The sequence below is a fragment of the Pelecanus crispus genome, chromosome 11 (genome assembly GCF_030463565.1).
Source record: "Pelecanus crispus isolate bPelCri1 chromosome 11, bPelCri1.pri, whole genome shotgun sequence".
NCBI lineage: Eukaryota > Metazoa > Chordata > Aves > Pelecaniformes > Pelecanidae > Pelecanus > Pelecanus crispus.
Window position 1 is genome coordinate 20,159,519 of NC_134653.1, and position 18,517 is coordinate 20,178,035.

The window sequence follows — 18,517 nt, forward strand, 5'->3', positions numbered from 1 at the left end:
ATTTGTGTGAGGGTGCATTTCAGCTGTTGAGACCAGCGAGGGAGAATGGCTTAAAATATTTACAAAACCTTTGTTTTCACAAGGGAAACACTAAATATGTCTATACTTCTTGATAGAAACTAGGAATGTTTTCATGCAGTGGAGTCAAGTTAACATTGATGTAGGGTAGACAAGACTCAATTTCTTCTACTTGAGCTTTGCTAAATAAATGACTTTATATAAATGCCTACAGGGATAAAAATCTGAACATCTATTCATAGTTTGAGATTTCTAACTATTTGTTGATTTTTACACAGCTCTTTAATGCTCTTCTAAAAAAGCAGCTGCATCAACGTAGGCTGGCTCATAACGTGAGAAGCAGTACCGAGTATTGAAATGGAAGGTATTTCCTGAGGGAGCATTTTGCTGATGACCACTGTAATTCTGAGAATTGGCTTAATTTAAAGATCCTTTTTCTGATTGTCAAAGTGAAAAGATTTAACACGCTGTTCCTCTGGCATTGTTGGTATCCATCTTGTGGCCATTGCCTGTACAGGAGCTACAATAAGAAAGTGTGACTTGCTGATTTCAGTGTCAAATACTAGGTGGTAGACATCTGTTTTGTAAGGAATTAATCTCTCTTCCTGAAGCTGCTGTTGAGTGAAATGGTTCCTGTTAATAGAGCAGAACAAGGTCTTCACCTTGAGTAGCATGTAAACTCATCGGCAGCGGGCCTGATAATGGGGCTGGAGGCTTGGTTTTGAACAGGTCAGATTTAAATAGCCAGGAGTTGGCCTCTTTTCTTCATTGTGGCTTTCTAAGACAAAATACTGTCAACACAACTCCCTAAATTGCCAACCTAATTAGGTGCTGCCAAGAAGCTGTGAGGTGGACTACACAATCAGTGTTGCCTCCCTCATCTGTGGGCTTCCTGCAGGTGAGGTGACCTCCCCTGGGAAGTTGTGTGCAGCATGAGCCCTTCCCCACTTCACCAACAGACCTCTGTTTCCTAGCAGATGTCTCTGAGGTGCGTATTCCTCGCCTCATGCAGTGCTGCTTTTGCACTCACAGCACTGCCATCTCCTGCAAGCAAAGGGGCGAGGGGATGGGTCTGAGACTGAACCCCCAATGCTCCCTTTGATGTGCAATACCATTGCACATGCTACCAGCCACCACAGATTAAGGCCATGTAATAAGATTTCTGCATATATGTGCACCTCTGGCTCTCTGCTTGATTTGTCACTGATGTGATGTGATGATTCCTGATTATATGCTACTATTTTTAGTCATTTTCTTCCTTTGCAAAAGGCAGTAAAACAGGAAGCCAAGCGATCTGCATTGTACCCCTGCTTTTCAGAGGAATACTCATTCTTGCGCCCTAAGATGATTTTATGCTAGATATTTTCCCTGTAAAGACTAGTGTGTGAGCCATTGTTGTTTGTCATAATCCTGGGTTATTACAGACCAGTTATGCTGCTTGAAATCTGGGGATAGAGGCTAGCAGATAAAAATCCGTGTGACTAATTTTTATATATAGCAGTTTCATACTCCAGTTTTCTTACATCACTGAGGATTAACTGTTTAACTGTAACTGTTCATATTCAGAAATTATTCTTTGAAAGCAAGCATAGAGGCTCTGGAAAAAATAGTAAAAATGATAAAAATAATAAAAATATTAACATTGTGGTCAGCCTCGCTATTGAGAACTACTAGGAGTGTGGGCTGTTTCTTCTTACAGTGCACCCATCTACTTTGTCATAGTGGGATCCACCAAAAAAAGAAAAAAGTACTTTTTCTTAACCATCAGTGGAATTATCTGGTCCTTTTTATTTCTGTTTTCTAAATGTCTTTACTGCATCTCCATAAAGATGGAGCTGTGAGCTGTGAAATCACTGAGGCGTGGGTCTGAACTGAGCTCCATGCAGTGAAACCATCAGAGAAAATCAGTTGCAGCACCTGGCTCTGCAAATGAGAAACCCCTTGAAATCAAGGGCAGCTCATAGCAGCAAGTTAAGCCTGTGATTCTTCGCCAGCACCGTATTTTTTTTTGCCTCTTGGCAGTGCTAAAGTGAAAGAATGCAGTCAGCAAATTTGCATTTCAGTTTTTAAAGTTAGTACCCTGGGCATTGTAATTTGCAGCAGAGTTTTTTGTACATAGTGTATCTCAGTTATTTTAAGATGTCTTTAAAAGGACTCTAAGGCTATGCTGTTTGGTTTTGTTTGGATTTTTTTTTTTTTTTGGCCCACTGTTATCCTGTTAAATATTTAAGTTTATAATGAAGCAAGAGTAATATCTGCAGTACCTGCTTTCAGTAAGTCATTGGAATTTGTACTATTTCTGAGGCCAGAAGTATGAATTTGATTCATGTGAATATTCTTTTCCCTTATGAAGGCTTGCTGATTTTAGTTAGCACCCACAGAGACCTGAAGCTTCATCTTTGTGCATCAAACATTTGTGCAGCTTTTAGATAGGATTGGCTGTGCACAGACTTAGATGAAAAATGCAAGAAACGAGTAAACCAGAGGGATTCTTTTTCTAATATAACTGGGTTTAGTGCTTTTTGTAAATATTACAGGCAGAAAATGTTCAGATGGGAAGGTGACTTAGGAGTTAGTGTCCCTTCCACCTGTTTATTGTTAGGAGGTTTAAAAGGTCGGGGTGAAATCTTGGTCCTCTTCAAGTTACTGAGGACATTCCCACAGCTTCAGTAGGGCCAGGCTTGCCCCCCGCTCCGCCCCTCCCAAAGAAATGGAAAATGTGAACTGCCTATGGATGTTTATTTACTGAGCTGCATTCACTCAATAATATGTGCTTGGTTTTAAAGCATACCTGCCTCTGTGAGTCTGGTTAATAAAAAAAGAATTAAAATACTTTATTCAGTTTGTGTTTTCTGTTTCTTCTGCCTTGGTATGAGTTTCTAGCAACGTGGGAAGGCAAGGGTTGGTGCAGAGAGCACCATGTGGTACGGGGATTCGCTGTGTGCTAGGGGATGCGCCTGGCAGGTTGAGTTAGGGCAGGAGAGAGACCGTAGCCATCCCAGGCAGTGCTGCTTGGCTGGGCCATCCACAGCCATATACCGTGGTCCACAAGCTGCAACTTGAGGGCCATGGATTGCACAGTATCATGCTGTAGACAAAGTGCTGTCTCTGCTGTCTCTGTCTCTGGAGGCTGTTGTTCACAAGAGTAATACAAATATACCTGAAGTGCCTGTTTTCCCCAAACTCCTGGCACTGTTTAGTTGTGCTTGTGGATGTGCTCATATTGTTGTAGTGAGGTGGGTGTTGGTCTCTTCTCCCAAGTAGTTAGCGATAGGACGAGAGGAAATGGGCTCAAGCTGTGTCAGAGGAGGTTTAGGTTGGATATTAGGAAAAATTTCTTCATGGAAAGGGTAGTGAAGCATTGGACCAGGCTGCCCAGAGAGGTGGTGGAGTCACCATCCCTGGAAGTGTTCAAAAAACGGGTAGATGTGGCACTTCGGACATAGTTTAGTCTCGTCTATCCTTGATTGGTTTAGTGTGGACTTGGTGGTGTAGGTTGATGGTTGGACTGGATGATCTTAAAGGTCTTTTCCAACCTAAACGATTCTATGATTCTATTCTATATTCCTGAGCAAGGTCATTTCAATCTCTGCTGCTTTTTATGGCTAGTAAGGCTCTTCCGTGGATGCTATATGAAATTGCTGCTGCTGGCTTATTGGAAAAAAATAAAGCCTGTTTGAATACCCTGCTGAGAGCTCACTTGTACCATAAAGGGTTAGCAGTAGTGACAGTGTGTGCTAAGCTGTCTTCTCAGTCAGGAGCACGCTTTCTTCAGGGATTGCCCTGCCAGTGAAACCTCTCCTTCTCATCCCAGTGGTGTGGCTGTTCCCTTCTCTCTGGATCTGGGACTTTTCCTGCTCTCAGCCCTTTGGACCTTCTGATGCACAGGATGCATCTCACCTCGAGTGAGATGCCTTCTGATGCAGGAGCAGCTAAAAGGTGCTTCACAGACAGGGGTAGTAAAGAGCCCTTGGGTCCCTGCGCACAAATGTCATTGTTCGATCTCTTCAGCAGACAGGACAGGATATATTGCAATACATTTGTCTGAAATGGTGTTCTTCCCTGAGAATACTTAGGGTAATATTAATTTTTAATATTGCTGTCTCCATGTGTCTCTCTTCTCCAAAAGGTCAATTGATTTCTACTTGTCTGTTTCTTTGATTACTTTTAGGCTGCAAAATAGACAGGACTGAATAAGAAGACTGAGCCATATTTGTAGAAAGCCAATCTTTTGATCGGTTTCCTCTGAATTAAACCAAAACAGCAGTAGCAAATTCAGGAATCTATTAAAGATGACCTACATAGTGGGGATAAAATTGGGCTTGTACCTTCTTTTGCTTCCTGATTTACTGTCGAGAAATCTGTGAATGTTTTCATAGAATCATAGAATCATTTAGGTTGGAAAAGACCTTTAAGATCATCAAGTCCAGCCATTAACACCTAACACTACCAAGTGCACCACTAAGCCATATCCCTAAGTGCCACATCTGTACATCTTTTAAATACCTCCAGGGATGGGGACTCAACCATTTCCCTGGGCAGCCTGTTCCAATGCTTGATAAACCAAAAATAGAAGTTTTTGCTAATACGCAATCTAAACCTCCCCTGGCACAACTTGAGACCATTTCCTCTCATCCTAGCACTTGTTACCTGGGAGAAGAGACTGACAACCACCTCACTACAACCTCCTTTCAGGTAGTTGTAGAGAGCGATAAGGTCTCCCCTGAACCTCCTTTTCTCCAAGCTAAACAACCCCAGTTCTCTCAGCTGCCCCTCATAGGCCTTGTGCTCTAGACCCTTCACCAGCTTTGTTGCTCATCTTTGGACATGCTCCAGCACCTAAATGTCTGTCTTGTAGTGGGGGGGCCAAAACTGGACACAGCATTTGAGGTATGGCCTTGCCAGTGCCAAGTACAGAGGGAGAAACAGACTTTCCTTAAAGTCTTTTCGTTTTTATTGCTGCTAAAAACCTCATTCCTGCCTGGCCTGGATGGCATGCTCTTGGATGGAGAACTAGGAGCAGGAGGCATCTCGAGCCAATAGGATAGCAAAAGCTGAACCAGTGCAATGTGATGGGGATTTAGCCCTTGGCTGTAATTAAAAGGGTTCGTCAATAGAGTTTTAGCAGAGTGGTTCTAGCAAAATCCTGCAAGGAGATGGAGATTATGCCAGGAAAATAGCTCTTTTGTTGGTGTAGCTTCAATCAGTCCTACAAATGGAGCAAGTTAAACTGCTGCTTCTGTAGGTCTGTTGCTCAGTGTAGCTGTGTCGGTTAGAATTTTTTTTTCCCCTTTTACTCATTCTGAAATTATATTTTTATTCTGGAAAATGTTTCAGGAATAAATATGAAAATTTACAAAGCAGATTGCTTTAGAAATTTCTCAAAATCCATAAAACAGATTGCTGGATATTTGTGAGTGACTACAGGATTTCAATGTTTCATTGACGTCTCAGAGAAGAAATGCTTACTTAAAAGTCTAAAACCTTGTACAGTCTTAAAATGTAATTAAGAAGTTTAGCCTCTGAGATGACTTCTTTATAGTGGAAGAAAGGTATTAGTGTTTCTGATATTTCTAGAGAATACTGCTGGAAAACAACGGGGGCGGGGGGAGAAAACTCTGATTGCAATAAATTTGGGCAGGAAGGAAAAGAAAGTTAAGAGCCCAGTTAAAGATTAAAGGCACTGCAGAACACCCAGTGCAGGAAAATGAGATGTGGCTAAAATGCGTTTGATTGTTTCTATAAATACAGGTATGTAGGAATGAAAACTGACTCATGGTTCAGATGAATTTACTGAACAGTTTTAAAAGTCTGCAAGAATAATAAATGATGTAGCCTTTCAGTCATCTACAGAGAGAAATCCAGTTCATGAACATAATGATGGCTCCAGCGTCACCGCTAACTATTCCAGTAAAAGTAATAGGAAATGTGCACAGGGCTTATTCTGAGAATGCAGTCAAATACTGTGCATGTTGTTTCATGTGAAGAATTTAAAAAAATAATCTTACCGTGCATTTAAATGCATTCATTTTCCTGGCATTCTTACTCCAAAATGATTTTCACCAGAGTCTGTCTCTTTTAGAGTATAATGAGGCTTTACTTTGTTAAATTGAAATTGCTGTGCCCTCTTGAGTGACTTTATTTGCAGAGAGCAATACTTTCCCCTGTGCAGAGTACAGAGGAGGGTGAGAGAAGGCTTTTCTTCCTCAGTATTCATACTTTTATAAAGAGGAGATTTTTCAGCCAGCCAATATGCATGTGCTGGTGAATCTGTTAGAGCTCGACCTAAGGAGCGTTTTGCAAACAGATGGAGAGGAAGAGAGGCAGGGCCAGGAGCAGAGCACCCTTGTGAGCTCCTCATAGCCCCAAGTTGCCTCTTGCAGGCTCCTCTTGTTCTAGAAATACCTTAAAGGTAGATTAAAGCCATCTCGGCTTTGTTTCCTGCTCTCTCTCTTCCTCTGCAGCTCTGAACCCCGGGCTGCTCCCAGCCCCAATCATGCTCTTGCCACTCAGCTGATGGGTTTGTGTTTTAATTACTGGACTGGTTGATGCAGATGACTCTCTTGGTTTAGCTTCCTTGGATGTAGCTGTTTAAGAGTAATGTAACAAGACTCAAATTTTGGGGTTCGTAAGGCCAGAATAGGACTTGTTCTGAAGCTAGTGAGATAGCTTTAGTATCCTACACCATTGTAAGTATGGTGAGACTGCGCTTTAGGCTTGGTTTGCTGTGGGGAGGGTGTACATGGTTAACAGAGCAAATGTTTTCTGAGCCTTATGGATTTTTCCACAAGTTTGTGTCAGGGGTGTTACTAGAACCAGCTCAGTTTCTGAGTCCAGAAGTACGGATTATTGGTCCTTACTGTGTATGGGTATGTTTTGTGTGTTTTGTGCAGAAAAGCTCTCGTAACCACGTATAGCACAAGAACCAGGCTTGCATAAGTATGTTCAGAGATTTGAAGGTGCTATTCACTTCCCAGGGACCCTGTTTAGTTTAAATATTTCATGAAAGCAACTGTGACTACAGCTCTTAGCAAGAGTAATGTGTAATATCAATTCACTACAGTGGAGCTAAATTGAATGTTTCAAATGTTTTACTTTTCTTTGCTGTGCCTGCTAGTATCCAATGCAGAGAATGACTAAAGCTCCCAGGTGACATTTTACAGAAATAATAACCTTAAATTAGGTATTTTTCTGTTGTGTTTTCATCATGAAATGAGTATATCTGTAAAAATCTTTCCTTCAGCCCAATGTCTTGTGCAGGAGTCGACACTACTATGTGCACAGCTGCCACTTTGTTGTTGCTAATGAGAGTTAGCAGCAGTGATCCCTTCTTTCCCTTCTTTGCCAAGAGCAGCTAGCCAAGCTTTTTCATGCTAGGTATAAATTTGTTAAATTGTGCTGCAAGAATCTCCTCCTCCACCTGTTTCCCTCCTCCTTCCCTTGGCTCCTGTGTACCACAGAGCCCTTCTCAAGTTTGCTGCTTGGGCAGGTCACCGTCTCTGGGTGCAGAGGTTGCTCTCAGCTGCCCAGAGTTGGGGATAAGTTTTCTACAACACTTGCACGTTTCTGCAAAACTTACCTACCATGTGAATTATAGGTGAAGCTGCACAAATGGAAGAATTGGTCTGAAAGTTTCTGACATATGTATTTCTAAATATATGACCATAGAAATAGAATTTGTCTTCTCTGATATCAAATTAGCAGGAATCAAAATTCATCCTGGCATGAGGAAGAACAATGTTGCTGAAGATGACAGAGTTACACTGGTTTACATTACTCATGTTGGACTACAGTTTATGTATTAGTTATACATTAAATATAGCTCATACTTTCTCATATAAAATAGTCTCTTCAGCTTGATTAAATGCTATTGGACTAATTACAGTACTTAAAAATTCTTATTTCCTATTTGGTACTTTATGGTCTCTCAATTTTTCTTTTTTTGTGAGGAGAAGAAAAGTCATATAGGACAAACACATTTTACATTTATTCCTCATCTGTGCCTCCTTCTCTGCTTCTTCCCTGTTCAGAAGTTTATAGAGTTTGAAGATGCACTGGAGCAGGAGAAGAAAGAACTACAAATCCAAGTGGAACACCTTGAATTTCAGACTCGACAGCTGGAGCTGAAGACCAAAAACTATGCAGATCAGAGTAAGCAAAGTTGTACACCAGACATGATTATACACTTTGCCTTCTGCACACATATACTGCTACCAGCCGGGTTAGCTCAGTTGGTTAGAACATGGTGCTAATAACGCCAAGTTCACAAGTTCAATCCCTGCTTACTGCAGGGGGGTTAGACTCGATGATCTCTCAAGGTCCCTTCCAACCCAAAGCATTCTATGATTCTACTTTGAAAATATTCTTCATACTTTTTGGTTTTTTTATTGTAATTTATGCAAAGCCTGAAATGTCTGGTTTTCCCTTACTTTGGTATAAAATTCTGAGCCTTCTAAAGGATGGGATGTATCCACGCTAACTTAGTAGAGGCTTCATTGCTTCTCTTGTGTGGGGCATGCTCAGTTTCTCCAGATGTGAGATTTGGGCCATTGGTGAAGCTTCAGAATCTGGTTTCTAGTTTCTCCTTGTCCCTGAATAGAACCTCCCATTTTTTTCTCATATAAACTATCATGACATTTATTTGTTTGTCTGTTTATTTTTACAAATTCTTCCTTAACATGTGCAGCCATGTTTTGCTGGCTGAGGTTCCCCTTAGAATTCATTGGTGTTTTGTCCAGTAATCCAGCTCCTCAAATAGCCAGAGGCACTCATCCCAGAGGACAATTTAAATTGTTGTCAAACTAGGACAGTTACGGGGCACCAAGCTACTGCTGAAGAACTCTGCCTCTTATTGCACTATTTGGTCTGCTCTTTTTGGGAACATGCAGATACCCATGAATTGAGTTTGTAATGAAGACCAGATCCCACAATGTGCATTATTCTGTTTGGGTTTGTTTTGTTCGGTAGGTATAAATTAATTTCTAACAAAATATGCCTTGAGACTTCTAATTTCTTTTGAGAGCCTGATGTGTGTTAGCTGATGGTTGGAATCTTCTCTTGGTAGTTTCACGACTGGAGGAACGTGAATCAGAAATGAAGAAAGAGTATAATGCTCTACATCAGCGTCACACAGAGGTAGGATGTCATCTCTATTTCTAAATAAATGAACTCATAGCCTATATGAAAAGTCATGTCAAAGAATTCAGCTGTACAATACTAGTGATGACTAGAGCTTCTGAACTTCAGGAACATCTGAAATATCTGAATGGAGAGTGTAAAGAGGATGGAGCCAGGCTCTTTTCAGTGGTGCTCAGTGACAAGACTGGAGGCAACTGGCAGAAACTGGAACACAGAAGGCTCCCTCTGAACATGAGTAAAAACTTCTTTACTGTGAGGGTGATGAGCACTGGCACAGGTTGCCCAGAGATGTGGTGGAGTCTCCATCCTTGGAGCTATTCAAAAGCCACCTGGACATTGTCCTGGGCAACCTACTCTAGGTGGCCCTGTTTGAGCAGGGACGTTGGACCCAGTGGACCCCAGGAGGTTCCTTCGAACCTCAACTGTTCTGTGATTCCGTGAACAGTGCCCACTACCTCATCTCCTACTGCCAACAAGCCTCCAGGAGACATCTTGCATTATTTTTGGATATGCTCTCTCATGGCTTTTCTGTTATGAGGTTAAGCTTAGGTCATTTCCAACACTATTTGCTGTCAGAATTTCTGTCAGATTAGTCTATTCACTTACATCATCAGATTAGAAGACGAGCAAAGACCAGGAGATGTGCAAAAAAAGAAAGGGAATTGGAAATGGATGCTGGAGAAGATCAAACAAAAGCAGAAAATAAGTCTTTCCTTCTTGGCTCATGGATTTTTCTCTTCTCACAGATGATCCAGACCTATGTGGAACACATTGAGCGATCCAAGATGCAGCAAGTTGGGGGAAATAATCAAACTGAGAGCAGTCTACCTGGGAGAAGGTAGGGCCATAACGTTTCCATGTAATGTATGCCATCCGGGAACTTACAAACTGAGTGCATGTATTTGAGAGGGAGAAACCAGAAGCAGGATCTTTCCCTGTGCGCACGGATTGTAGTTGAAGCTTTTTTGTAATGGGTTGTGGGTGAGTTGTGGGTATGTTTTCTAAGGCTTGATGACAAGGAGCTTTATGTGTTCTGTTACAAAGCTTAGGCTTTGTCACACTGCTATTGATGGGGGGCCTCTGGAAAAATATGTTTGTATTCTCAGGTGGCATGTAAAAGGTTTATCTATAAAATGGATGGAGGTGTCAAATATTAAGCATTTGTGTGTGTGTGTGTGTGTGTCTTTGTATGTGTGATAGCCAGCAAAACCATAGCAATTAAATGTGTTAGCCATTATAAGATTTCTTTTTCCCTGTTCCTTCAAGGGAAGCTTTCCGTAAGTCACTCACCCGATAGACCTACCCAACCAGCCCAAGAAACTGATTTTCCTCCCTCCCTGCCCACCCCACCCCCCCCCCATTTTTAGAGCACCAAACCAGTAAGAACCAGCCTTTGCTTAAAGAAGGCAGTGGTAGGAAAGTTCAGTATATAGACGAACTAGTCTTTTGTAGTCTTAGAACAAATTTAAAGCACTAAAGTTGCAATTACATTGATTTCAGTACAGATACATCTGGTTTTAACTGGTATGTGAAGGAACCAAATGCTTTCTCTCTGATGATACTGTATACCAGTAACATTGCCCACAGGGTGAGAAGTAGAAGTAATGTTCCATAAATACTGGTTAGAGAAGTAATAGATCATATAACACATAATCTACTCAGATTAAGCATAATCTATTAAGTCACTCAGCCATTAAACTGATGTTTTCTGTGGCATATTGCTATTTGTGTTAATCATCACATGCTAATGAGATGATTAACACTATAGTGACACTGTCTAACCCAGGAAGTTTTAAACTAAACCAGTGTTTCCCAGGGGAACGTTATTAACCAAGTAATATGCTACAGGAGATTAAAACTTTCTGTTGTCCTTGCCTGTCTTTTTTTAACTTTTTAATTTCTTCTGGCTTTGAGGAATGTTAAAAGGTTTTGCATACATGCTGACCACAAGCCGTGGGAGCTGTTGGTCTGAAAAATAGACAGAGACAGTACCAGCTGCATGGAAATACTTGGAAAAGAGTGCCTGCTAGGTGCAGGAAGCAGTAGGCTAAGAAAAGGAGTGGGGGGTGGCATGTCAAACTATACACAAAGGGCAGCATGGGCAAAGACACAGAGATGAAAATACTGGGAAAACAGATAACTGGAAAGCCATGAAGGTTTTTGAAGTATCATCTGGTAAGGATGATGAAATCTGGGATGATGCATCCCAGAGTCCTGAGGGAATTGGCCGATGTAGTTGCCAAGCCACTCTCCATAATATTTGAAAAGTCATGGCAGTCAGGTGAAGTCCCTGGTGACTGGAAGAAGGGAAATGTTGTGCCCATTTTTAAAAAGGGAAGAAAGGAGGACCCTGGGAACTACCGATCTTTCAGCCTCGTCTCTGTGCATGGGAAGATCATGCAACAGATCTTCTAGAAGCTATGCTAAAGCACATGGAGGACAGGGAGGTGATTTGAGACAGCCAGCACGGCTTCACCAAGGGCAAGTCCTGCCTGACCAACCTAGTGGCTTTCTATGAAGGAGTGACTGCATCAGTGGACAAGGGAAAAGCAACAGATGTCATCTATTTGGACTTCTGTAAAGCCTTTGACACAGTCCCTCACAACATCCTTCTCACTAAATTGGGAACATACGGATTTGATGGGTGGACTGTTTGGTGGATAAAGAATTGGTTGGATGGTCACATCCAGAGGGTAGTGGTCAACAGCTCGATGTCCAAATGGAGACCAGTGACAAGTGGTGTCCCTCAGGGGTCCGTACTGGGACCAGTGCTGTTTAACATCTTCATCAGTGACATAGACGGTATCGAGTGCACCCTCAGCAAGTTTGCAGACAACACCAAGCTGAGTGGTGCAGTTGACACACCTGAGGGACGAGATGTCATCCAAAGGGACCTGGACAAGCTGGAGGGGTGGGCCTGTGTGAACCTCATGAGGTTCAACAAGGCCAAGTGCAAGGTCATGCACCTGGGACAGGGCAACCCCTGATATCAACGCAGGCTTGGGGATGAAGGGATTGAGAGCAGCCCTGCAGAGAAGGACTTGGGGGTACTGGTGGATGAAAAGCTGGACATGAGACAACAATGTCAACCGTATCCTGGGCTGCATCAAAAGAAGTGTAGCCAGCAGGTTGAGGGAGGTTATTCTGCCCCTCTACTCTGCTCTGCTGAGACCCCGCCTGGAGTACTGTGTCCAGCTCTGACCCTCAGCACAAGAAGGACATGGACCTGTTGGAGCGGGTCCAGAGGAGGGCCACAGAAATGATCCGAGGGCTGGAGCACCTCTCCTACGAGGACAGACTGAGGGAGTTGGGGTTGTTCAGCCTGGAGAAGAGAAGGCTGCAGGGACACCTTGTTGCAGCCTTTCAGTACTTAAAGGCGGCCTATAGGAACGATGGGGGCAACCTTTTTAGCAAGGCTTGTTGTGACAGGACAAGGAGTAATGGTTTTAAACTAAAGGAGGGTAGATTTAGACTGGATATAAGGAAGAAGTTTTTTACAATGAGCGTGGTGAAGCACTGGAACAGGTTGCCCAGAGAGGTAGTGGAGGCCCCATCCCTAGAAACATTCAAGGTCAGGTTGGATGGGGCTCTGAGCAACCTGATCTAGTTAAAGCTGTCCCTGCTCACTGCAGGGGGATTGGGCTAGATGACCTCTAAAGGTCCCTTCCAACCCAAAGCATTCTATGAAATGCAAAAGAAGACCATTGAGCAAAATTTGGAGATGAAGAAAGAGTAAAATTATTTGAAATTAAGAATAAAGGAATATATTAAGAATAAAGGAAGAATAAATGAGGATATTTTAGTAACTTATATTTAGGTCTGTAACACTTAAATACCAGAATGTCAGTTGGTTTTGGGGTAATGTAATAGAAAGGAAATTTGAGGTCTTGGCATAGGACGTGTAAATACCCTCTGTCTGCTGTGGCTCCCTGTTGCTTCATTGGACTGCTCTGGAAAAGACTGAATTCAAATTGCCAAAGTTTTGACTGTGTATTGTGAGAAAGAAAAAGGGAGAGAAAAAGAGACGCAAGCCCACCTTGTCAATGAAAGAGGCTTGAAGGATGGAAAGGGACTAGTAAAAGACATGAATCTTCAGAAATATTGGTAACTAGCCTGGGACTCCTTCCAGATTCCCTGCAGCCTTAGAGTCATACAATATCCTGAGCTGGAAGAGACCCATGAGGATCACTGAGTCCAACTCCCGACCCCATGCAGGGCAACCTAAAGGTTAAACCATATATCTAGGAGCATTGCTGAAACACTTCTTGAACACTGATAAGCTTGGAGGTGTGACCACTTCCATGGGGAGCTTGTTCCTTGCTTGACCACCCCCTCAGTGAAGAATTTTTTCCGATACTGTCTATTGCTATTTCATTACCTCCCATAATAATTAAAGATAACTTCTGTAGCCTTGGTTACAAGAATAACTTGCAGCTGGAAGATACTGGTATTTCAAAGAAAGATCCTTTATTTGTTCTGAATCAGTTGGTAAGATTTTTATACTCTACCACAGTCTTACATAAAGGAAGGAAAGACACAGTTGTATGTGAATCAAGGGGGACTATTTACCCTTTCTCTTCTGACCGTCAAGTAGTCCTTTCAGAAAAGAATATCTTACAGTATTTCTTCTAGAGAAGAGCAACTAAAGGCTTGAGTAACTAGTTGTTGAGTGGTCTGTGCAGTGAGTTATCTCTGTGCTCTATTTTCAGCAAAACAGTAAATTAGTCTCACAACAGAGAGTGGTTTAGGATAATTACAGAATACAGTGTTTGGTGTCTGGCTAAAATTGGGTTGTCTAAAATACAAAAATCTATTGGGGAAAAAAAAAAATCAAAAGATAGATGTCAGCCTTCCTAGGCAAAAGAGACAGGCATGAGGGGTGTGGAAAGCAAGAGGAGACATGGTGTAAAAAGAAACAGTAGTTTGTAGGTGGTGTGCTGTTCATAAAATCTCCCTTATCAGTCTATTTTTCTTCCTTCTCCTCTCCTCCTCACAGTCTGGACATCCACAGTGAGCTCCCAGAACATGGTCTGATCCTAGTGTTACAGCTGAAATGGGATAAGTGTGTTAGGCTTGTTTCCCTTCCCACTTATCCTTCTGTAAACAAGAATATATCTGTAGAAGTACTTACACAGTAAAATATAAAAGTACCACAGGCAAAAGCATGCTTAGGGCCTCTCTCTTATAAAGGGTGGTTCCTATATGCACCTGCCAAATTTGGGTTGGACTGCATGGTAGAAATTGATTTTAATGAGATTTTCCTTCCCTAACTTACAAATAAACTAATAGTAATTGTGGCTTTATGTTACTATTCCGTGAAACAGATGCACAGTGAAAAGTGTTACTGGTTACATCTGCAAAACTGCCATTCTCTGGGATGAAGAGCAAAATTTTCATCAAGAATGGCCTCTTCATATTAGAGAAATTAGTCTTTTACCCTTTTAAGTGTGGCATATTGCTAGTCTGCTTGGAGAAAAAGAAAGAGAAACAGTTTATGTCTATGAAAGCCCCTGATGGGGCTATGATCTGAGTTTGTAGGAACCACCAGTGGGAAATGGGACTTTTTCCTTCATTTCAAGCTTTGCACTGTTTGTGTGTGTGTGTGTGTGTAGCTCTGTGTTTGTATATGCTTGTGCACAAGGACTTGGGTCAGATGTGTGGTTTTGTGTCACTGCACAGCTGGGTGGGGGTGAACACCAGTGTTTGTGTATCTATGTGCACTGGGGGGGGACACAGGCATAATTTCTTGTGGCCTGTCACACAAATTTGAGTGCATTTATTTGTTTTCATCTGTGGATGTGCTTGGGTGTGTTAGACTGCATAGGGGTGCATGTTTACATAAGACCGTAAGTACACCAAGTATGTTTGCCTGTCACTTGGGAGGAGTTTGTGCAAGAACAGTTGGGGGGGGGGGGGGGTGTGAGTGTATCTACTGCCATCCAAGACGGGTAATGAGTACAGTGCACACTTCCACGTGGTGTGGATTACAGTGCATGCACACCCAGTGTCTGTTGTAGGGCTGCATGTTTGCATGACCTTTGCTCTCTAATGGTTGTTTTCTTGTCTCGCTTTTTGTGTGGTTGCTGCTCTGTTTTGGCTGTTATGTTTGTCACTGCAGTCATCGCCAGTCATGGAGGAAAAGGTAATCCTATTGCTGCACCTTAACTTTGTTAATCCTAGTTTTGGAGGTTGCTGTTGAGTGGCAAGTGTGATGCTGGGAATGTACTGTACCAGCATGTTTGCCCTCTGTGTCTACTGGCACCTGTGTTAGACTTGCTCATTTGGGTGAGGCAGAGAGAGCCACCAAGCTGCTGGTATAACACATCAGGAAGAAGCTTGTGTACTTGAATGCAGAAGACACAGAAGTTCGGTCCCAAAACAGGATCAGTCCTCTGTGATTGGACGTTTACACTTCAAGTCCCAGAATGTTTTAAAAAGTCATCTTTTCTCTCTTATTTTACTATGGAGTACAAGGCATGCATATTTTCTGAGCAGGGCAGAAAATGCATGTCACTGTTAGTAGCTCTCCGAAGGCACTTCTGACTTTGGACTGGGCAGCCAGTTCTGTGCCCGGAGCCTGCAAAGAAAGCAGTTCTCATCTTTAAATGCTGGCAAACAAATTGTAGTTTTGTTATCTTTTATAAGATGTTACTTGTAGAGCATCCTGATCACAGGTTTTGGCTACTGCAAACCTTTAGAGAAGAGTTTGCTGTTCACCTTGTAACTAACGCAAGGTGGAATTAACCAACTGTTAAGAGTCGCCCTGTACTGGAAAGAATTGGGTATATGAAGATTACTCCAGCACTCAAAATTTAGACCAAACCTGAGGATACTCTAAAGTTCTTTGAAGACTGGTAGCCAACCCCAGGACTGCAAAGCTGAAGTTAGCTTTTATGTAGTGTTTGCTCTTTCCCCTTCCCTGGGAGGTTCAGAAGAGGCTGGAAGGTGTTTCCAGCAAAACTCAGCAAGGAAATTTCCTAACAATCTACGTTAAAATCCTTTCCTGAAGATCCTACAGCTTCTGATGCTACGGGGACTTTGTACTTCTGCTCTCTGTTTAGCAGGGACTGTGAAGTTCATGTGTTCCCTGTACATTCAATGGGGTGCTGTATCTCCTTGCATGTTAAATGTGCATGTGTTTGTGTATGAATGTAGACATAAGTTACAGGTTCCCAAAAGAAATCTGGTAGAGATTACCTAAAGAGGAGGTATAATTTAATGTATCTCTCAGCGTGTGTTTGGAATGGCTCTTATTTCTCAGTGCTGCCAGTGAGTTACATCAGGCCATCCCAGCATAGTCACAAAAGCAATTATATTACAGCATGTTGTTAGATACTCTGACTGCACCACTTGTTTTGGAAGGAATGACTTGCTGTTTACAAACAGAGAAGAACTCGTAGGAGATGTCATGGTTGGTGGCCATCTTGGGCTTAGCGACCATGATATGATAGCGTTTTCGATTCTTGGTGACATAAGGAGGAGGGGCAGCAAAACTGTTACCATGGACTTCCAGCGGGCAGATTTGGCCTGGTTGGGAAACAGTGGTTGGGAAAGTCCCTTGGGAGACAGTCCTGAAAGGCAAAGGGGTCCAGGAAGGCTGGGCCTTCTTCAAGAAGGAAGTCCTAAAGGCACAGGAGCGGGCTGCCCCGTGTGCCATAAGATGAACCGGCGGGGAAGACGACTGGCCTGGCTGAACAGGGAGCTTTTGCGGGGACTCAGGGAAAAAAGGAAAGTCTATCACCATTGGAAGAAGGGGCAGGCAACTCAAGAAGAGTACATGGATCTCATTAGGTCATGCAGAGAGGAAATTAGAAAGGCAAAAAGCCCAACAAGAACTCAATCTGGCCACTGTTGTAAAAGATAATAAAAAATTGTTTTACAAATACATTAACAACAAAAAGAGAGCCAAGGAGAATCTCCATCCTTTGCTGGATGTGGGGGGGAACACTGCCACCAAGGATGAGGAAAAGGCTGAGGTACTTAATGCCTTCTTTGCCTCAGTCTTTAATAGCCAGACCAGTTATCCCCAGGGTATTCAGCCCCCTGAGCTGGAAGACAGGGACGGGGAGCAGAATGGAGCCCCCGTAGTCCAGGAGGAAACAGTTAATGACCTGCTATGTCACCTGGACACTCACAAGTCCATGGGGCTGGATGGGATCCACCCGAGAGTATTGAGGGAGCTGGCAGAGGAGCTCACCAAGCCACTTTCCATCATCTGTCAGCAGTCCTGGTTAACAGGGGAGGTCCCTGATGACTGGAGGCTTGCCAATGTGACGCCCGTCTGCAAGAAGGGGCGGAAGGAGGATCCGGGGAACTACAGGCCTGTCAGCCTGACCTCGGTGCCAGGGAAGATTATGGAGCAGTTCATATTGAGTGAACTCAACAAGCATGTGCAGGCCAACCAGGGGATCAGGCTCAGCCAGCATGGGTTCATGAAAGGCAGGTCCTGCTTGACCAACCTGATCTCCTTCTACGATCTGGTGACCCGCCTGGTGGATGAAGGAGAGGCTGTGGATGTCATTTACCTGGACTTTAGTAATGCCTTTGACACGGTCTCCCATAACATTCTCCTTAGGAAGCTGGCAGCTCATCGCTTGGACAGGCATACTCTTCACTAGGTAAAAAACTGGTTGGGTGCCTGAGCCCAGAGAGTTGTAGTGAATGGAGTTAAATCCAGTTGGCGACTGGTCATGAGTGGTGTTCCCCAGGGCTCCGTTTTGGGGCCAGCCTTGTTTAACATCTTTATCAATGATCTGGATGAGGGGATTGAGTGCCCCCTCAGTAAGTTTCTAGATGACACCAAACTGGATGGGAGTGTCGGATCTGCTGGAGGGTAGGATGGCCCTGCAGAGGGACCTGGACAGGCTGGACCAATGGGCTGAGACCAACTGTATGAGGTTCAACAAGGCCAAGTGCCGGGTCCTGCACTTCGGTCACAAGAACCCCATGCCACACTACAGGCTTGGGGAAGAGTGGCTGGAAAGCCGCCTGGCTGAAAAGGTCCTGAAAAGGACCTGGGGGTGTTGGTCGACAGCCGGCTGAACATGAGCCAGCAGTGTGCCCAGGTGGCCAAGAAGGCCAACAGCATCCTGGCTTGTATCAGGAATAGTGTGGCCAGCAGGAGCAGGGAAGTGATTGTCCCCGTGTACTTGGCACTGGTGAGGCCGCACCTGGAATACTGTGTCCAGTTTTGGTCCCCTCAGTACAAGAAGGACACTGAGGTGCTGGAGTGTGTCCAGAGAAGGGCAGTGAAGCTGGTGAAGGGTCTGGAGCACAAGTCTTATGAGGAGTGGCTGAGGGAACTGGGGTTGTTTAGCCTGGAGAAGAGGAGGCCGAGGGGAGACCTTATTGCTCTCTACAA

General features: G+C 43.4%; 1 protein-coding gene across 1 annotated transcript in view; it reads left to right on the forward strand.

Annotated features, from left to right (window-relative positions):
* Window positions 1–18,517, forward strand: part of MAPK8IP3 (mitogen-activated protein kinase 8 interacting protein 3) — a 96,246-nt gene that overhangs the window by 30,344 nt on the left and 47,385 nt on the right. Inside the window, 3 exon segments of the mRNA XM_075719241.1 lie at window positions 8,049–8,169; window positions 9,083–9,153; window positions 9,903–9,994. Of these exon segments, the coding sequence (XP_075575356.1) occupies window positions 8,049–8,169; window positions 9,083–9,153; window positions 9,903–9,994 (284 nt within the window).